The sequence below is a fragment of the Neospora caninum genome, chromosome III, assembly GCF_000208865.1.
Source record: "Neospora caninum Liverpool complete genome, chromosome III".
NCBI lineage: Eukaryota > Apicomplexa > Conoidasida > Eucoccidiorida > Sarcocystidae > Neospora > Neospora caninum.
The window spans coordinates 1914047-1920346 of NC_018388.1; the positions used below are offsets into that span (position 1 = coordinate 1914047).

Sequence of the window (6300 nt, forward strand, 5' to 3'; positions counted from 1 at the left end):
AAGGGCGACGTGCTGTCAAGCACGTGCCAGAGTTGCCGCTTCCACCGGAGCCCCAGGGGCAACGACTGGAGAGGCGGCTGCTTCCGTCAGCGGGGAAGAACGTATCAGAAGCACGACGGACGGCTTCTGTCTTTAGACTGGCAGATTCGCTCAGTTTCGCGGTGGCCCATGCTGACAATCCGGAATAACCAGATTTTCAAAGTAAAAAAAACGAACGTGCCGTGCTGCCCAGTGAAGCTACAGAGGAACATGCAGATCGCATCTTGATGGCGGAAGCGGCTGAAGCAGGCTTTTTTAGTGCTCACATCCCACGCGCGTTGCCACTTCCCGCCTCTGCAACACAAGTCACTGCCCACCTCCAGTTCTGCTAATTACACATCAACGACTGTAACTGGTAGAATGGGAGCACACTGCTTGCAAAAGTTCTTCACCCCGCTCACTTAGTACATATCACGGTGAGCTATCAGCTGTATCTGGATCTGCTTATCTGCTTCAGTAAACAAGCAATTAGCTCCACAACCGTGAGGTCGTGTAGAGAGGGACGATCACGGGGAGGGAGGCTTTTTTCAGTTTTTTGTTGGTCCGAGAAAGAGAATAATGCTTTTTTGTAGTCTTACGGTCCTGAGTCAACAACGCTGGCCAGCAGCAGGAAGAAGCCTTCGTGTGGCAGTCAGTGAGGGAGTCGGGTTTCTCGGGCGGTGCAGTTCCGCAGATCGAGTGCTGGTTACAGTGTGCCTGAAGAGGGGAACAACTACATGTGTGCATGGTTTCGGAGCTCAGGAGGTGGACTGGAGGATACGCTAGCAAGGATCCTGAATTCCTGTCGTCAGGTGTGCTCGTCAGTGGTCGCTGGGCCAGCTGCTGGACCATGTCTGCAGGACCATCTGCAGGAGGCCTCGCAGATGGATTAAGTTCACTTGATCTAGGATGCCTCAATCTGCTGTTGTTTGTGGTTCAGATAGTGGAATGCGTTCCAAAGGTTTGAAGAGTGCTGGCGGAGGCGGAAGCCCTTTCTCCGCGTGACCTTCGCAGAGAGCAGTGCCACAATGACGTAGCAAGGTTGGCAGGGCGACGGTGCACGACGCAACAAGAAAGCACAGAGCGCGAAGACCCAACTTGCAGCTGAAATGCATGGAGATGAATCAGCGCCGAGGAAATCTCGACAATTTTTTACTCGTCGGAGTGGCGTCTGCTGCGGCAGCTGGTGGTTCTGTCCATGCACGCGATGCGATTGAATACACATCAGTTTCTAAGTTCTTAGAACACCAGGCGACTGTTATGGCGCGACACGATGTGAGGCCGTCCAATCTAGTCAAGCACCACCTCCACTGGGCTGCCAACTTCTGGTCTATCGTTCGAGTTTAGTAACGCCGTGGCTGCAGGGGGCGAAATCGGTTTGCGGCGGCGAGTTAGATGTATTGAACGGTAGAAACCTAGCGCGGGTACGCTCCGAAAGGAGAGCAAAGCTGTGCCGAAAATGCGTGAGCATGAAACGGTCGGGAAACCGTAGCGAGCCTACTGAGAACAAAGCTGCAGAGGACAGTTCGATGAACGCTCTGCTTCTCAAAGAACAGCTGCCGAAGACCAAACGTCTGCCGTGAGAGCCCGAGGAACTCTGTTGGGAGTGAGTGTGGTCAGCGGGACTACTCCCACTTCGTTACCAGGTGTAATGGGTTCGGCCATGCGTGTTTGTGGGACGCAGGCAGGCGATGCGACCCAGCGATTTTTTCGGTGATTCCCGGGGACGATGTCCTGATCTAGTGCAAATGTTCCGGCCAGTCTAACAGTGTCATCTGTCGAAAGGGGGGACGCAGTTTTGCACGGTCTCCTGAAGCATGAGGACGTGTAAGAGTGGCCTTTCGGCATCTGAAACAGACCAGCACAAGCGACGTCAGCTAACCAAGCGGCGGCCGGCGTCCGGAAGTGATTGAAGCAGGGGGTGTGTATGCGGTATGACAGCAGTTCGGTGTGGCAGAGTGATACGTGATGAAGCCCATTCTATTGAAAGGCAGCAATCCCGCAGCAGTCAAGTGTGCTAGAGTGGGTTTCGGGTGGGCTAGCCCCATCGTACCTGGTCGCAACCTTGGAGGGCCTGTGAATTTGAACGACCTCGTGGTACCGATACCATCGAGGAACGCATAAGTTCCGATGTATAAGGTCGTATCCAGACAGTAAAACTGAGATGGAAGGGCAAGGGGCTGCGTTGTGGGGTGCTACAGAAGCAACAGACTGCACGAGGTCTGAGTATCACTCTGAGGTGCTTCCATGTTTTCTTCCTTCGTCGCCTTGATACATAATGGGTGGTGGGGCACACGCTGCTTTTCACGTCTCTGGATTAAAAACTGAACCAGAAGCTTCACGAGGTGCTCAATGGCCAAAAGGAGTGCTGCTTGTCGACATGGCTTTTCTGGTCTCGATTTTGGACACCGAGCTTAAATCGCACCTCTGCAGGCTGACCAAGTGTTTTCCATGCCAGTAGCTGAGCGCGTAGATTCAGATGTGAAAAAGGCCTCAATGCAGACAGACTGAGGTGGACAACTCGTCAGCAACTCCCTGGTGCGCCCTTGGATGGTGCGGTCAACACTCAACTGGCATGATCCTTTTCGACTAGGAAAGACCGGGCACATAAGCTGGAAGTAACTGCACACAGAGCACCGATCTCGCCTGAAGTGAGAACACGGATACCATTACGGGCTTCTCACCAATAACCTCACCCGCCGCCATGAGCAACAACAGTGGCGGACGATTCGCAGCAAGCGCCCCAGAGTGGCCGAAAAGCGGTTTCAAAGATAAGAGGTACTCTTAACTCCTGCAAAACGTAGTGGCACCTGACAGGTGCAGGCATGTGACGAAAGAGGCAGTTGTAGCATGCAACATCCTAACCATCTCGCTGCTACTTCTCCTTTAACTATAGGTTGAACGCCCCCACTGGAGTTGGTGTAGCCTCGGGTAATGTGTGGCGGAATTGCCGCGGTAACATCTTCTGGTGCCCGACATGATAATGCCAAATCCTATGCTGGCACAACGGGGGCACTCGACTCGTAGCGTAGTTTATTTGTTGTGTGCGTTCGCCCGTCAGGGATAGGTGTCGCTGGGTCTTGCACATGCCCCCGACCACGGGGTGGACGGACTCTAGAGAGCAGGTGCGACACATACTAGAGAAATGAGTCTAATCTAATGGCATCCAAAGGTTAGAATGTCGCACAGGCAGCGCAGTAACATGTAAACGGCGGTTGTATTATGACGGTCCAAAGCTAGGAAAATCGTTGGTTATGCACCCCCAGCGTTGATCAAGACTGGCTGCGTTACATTTCGCTATCGGTGAACATGTTGGCTGTCTGCTATATTCCCAGCAGTTGATGCGGACACAACAGCTTATTCCGTTTGAGTTGCAATGATAGATTGCCAGTCGTGCCGCAAGGATTCAGAGGGAAGCAAAGAGAGTCCGCGTCTAGTACTTGCACGTGCAAAGGTAGCATTGGGAGTGTACTCCACACGTGATGCGGTCACCTCAAGAGAAGCAGATGAGCAACATGTTGAATTAAGCAGACACGAACTCGTATTGTTTGACGAACTTACATAGCGGCGAGAAGGGAAGTGTGTTTTAAAGGTAAAGGGATGTTTATCCGGGAAGACTGCGTGCAGTTAATACTTGTTTACTATGTGTTTGTTACTGTACTGAAAAGGAGATCAGAGATTGACGATGATTCGGGTGTTGCCCTTTCGAGTGGCATCCGTCATTACCGGTATGGGAAAGAACACACACTCAACACAGCCCCGGCGGAGCGAGTTTGGAACCAGAAGGGCTGTTGGTGTATCTACACCTGCAGGGATCAGTCAGGTTTCACTACATGCATGCGATAAGCTCATTTTTGCCGTTTAAGAAGCATCGAATCGATGCCTTGGAACGTACCGAATAATTACTAGAGGAAATGGAGTCAGCAGAAACAGACGGATGGCCGGAGCCTGCCTCTGACGGGGGCAGAGAATCCGGTAGCGGAGTGCCGAGGAAGTCTCCATTCGAACTCTCTGTGTGCAGTGACCCCTTTCATGACCGAGCGGACAGACTAGAAGACGCTGAAAATCAGGATGCTTGTAACCAATCCCCAGACAACGCCCAACAAGGCGTGCGCTCCGGGTTAATATTTTCACCTCGTGAAACGAGTACAATCATCGAGGCCACTGAAGTACAAACGATAGGAAAGCAGCCGAGGTACGATTGAGGGTGTTTTGCACACTGGCCTCTGACAACTACTTACAGTGCTGTGGTACAGAAATGAGATGCCATCAACATGTGATCAAGAGCTAAGCTGCTCCTGCATCGTGCCGGATGGTCCCCGTGGGCCGCCGCCTTCGTCCGTCTCTGAAGTGCCAGCTCTTCGCACTATGCCGAAGGAGTCTGCGAGCTTAGTGGGCCACCAGGCGGCTCAAGTCACCCCCTGTAAGATCCTAGAGGGGAGCAACAGTATTAATCAAAGTGAAGGAGCTTCTCGCTTCCCAAGCTCCGAAAGTACGAGTAAGCTTGCCTGTGCATGCACTCTCTTTTCTTCTAGGGGAACTGCGAACACCCTCAGGCAAAAGGAAAAGACAATTAGACGCATGCAGCACGAGGCCACCAGAGGAGACACTTGATGAAAGCCTTCTCAGCTCTTGGATTAACACGGAAACCAGAAATGCTGAGGAAGTCGACAGCATTATTGCGCCGACCGTGGCACGCCTTGAAGATATGCAAGCGCGGCTTCGACAGTCAGAGTACAAGAGCAAGATAGACAACATCAAGGATGCAGAAAAACGGTAAGTAGCCGAACAACAGACTGCCCGCAGCATGGTTCGACAACTAGGGGGTTGTAGCTTTGTAAACGCGTTTGAAGACTCGTTCAGAGTAGTGCATAACAACATGGAGCTCATGCAAGAATACACTCTTGTCCTCGACAAGGTGAGAATGTTTCTGCCCGACGAGTCATATATCCTCTGACGCTGGATATGAGGCTTCAGCAACTCTCGACTGCATACGAAATCCAGCGCCAGTCAGCGGAAGCCGAAGCTGACGCACTCCTAGGCTGGCAAATGCATCTGCAACTTGCGAAACTCAAAGACGAACTCCAAGAATTCCTAGCTCACGTAGACTGGGAATAATGGAGACCGTCTCAGTGTGTTGACCGATCAAAGCATGACCGCCAGTCGTACGCTGGGTTTGAATGTGTTGAAACAGCAAAAACTGCGAACTCTGTCTCACTGTGCATCAATGCGAGATGTAAAGCCTTCTCATTGAGCTCCGCTGTCCACGGCATACAATCTTATACTACGGTACGTGCCAGAGAGGGGGTGGGGGGAGAAGACGGGGACGCATCTGTCTTCTAGATTGGTCACCGCAGCTGGGTTCGAGGTTATCCAGTAGTCAGCATGGTGTTCCTGGTGGGCGTTGCTCGTGTTGCATTGAGGAACACATCTCTGTGCACTCAGGAGAACCTCTATTACTCAACAGACTTAAAGCACCTGTTCGTCACTGATTTCGAAAATGCGGGGCATTTCCGTTTAAGGAAAGTGCTTTAGTCGCAGACACCACGGACTGTTCGCAAGCGGCTGCGTGAATACTGGCACGTTGCCATCTCTTGTAATCGGAGGCCGAAGCCTGCTCGAATTCAACTGATGCCCAGCATATATGATCGAATGCTACAATATAGGCTGTTATTTGCGGGCCGTAGATGTGAGGCGGGTCGGGGAGAACGAACTCATTCGCTACCCGGGAAAAGAGGGTGCTGGCTTCTTACGTGACATAAGTGCAACATACTGGTGCGACGCCGACGCCGTTCACAGCTAAGGACGCTACGTACTGCATTGTTGCCGACTGCCACATGCGCTTGCTTTTTGAGTACCGATGGTCGGATATGGGTACCGTATGGCGCCGCGTGGGCTCCTGCCACGCTGCCGAAGTACCATTTAGGAAAAGAAAAAGTTTGCGATCGCCCTGCAAGATGAAAGCCACTTCCGTATCATCGAGACACGGCAGAAGCCACCCCAGCGTGCAGTTGGAACTGATCCAGAAACGATCCTACTGCCCTCACAATGCCGCCCCAAAGACACAGCACACGAAAACAGGAAGTAATTTAACGTACGCTTTGGTGTTGTGTTAAGAACAATCTCGCACGTTGGTATTAGATACAGGAACGAAGTTTCAGTTTTACACGGCATCTTCCCTGTCGCCTCCCACCTCCCTGGTATTTTTGAACTCTCTGACCATCAAATCGGAACTTCCCTCCCACGCACCGTCAAGACGAAAGAGTGCGAGAAAGACGCTGC

General features: G+C 52.1%; 1 protein-coding gene across 1 annotated transcript; it reads left to right on the plus strand.

Annotated features, from left to right (window-relative positions):
* Window positions 1-3932: 3932 nt before the first annotated feature.
* Window positions 3933-4223, plus strand: NCLIV_009250 (conserved hypothetical protein; the record flags this gene model as incomplete). The annotated part of the gene is made up of 1 exon (XM_003880440.1): window positions 3933-4223. One exon carries the CDS (start codon window positions 3933-3935, stop codon window positions 4221-4223), a length of 291 nt encoding a protein of 96 aa, XP_003880489.1.
* Window positions 4224-6300: the final 2077 nt, after the last annotated feature.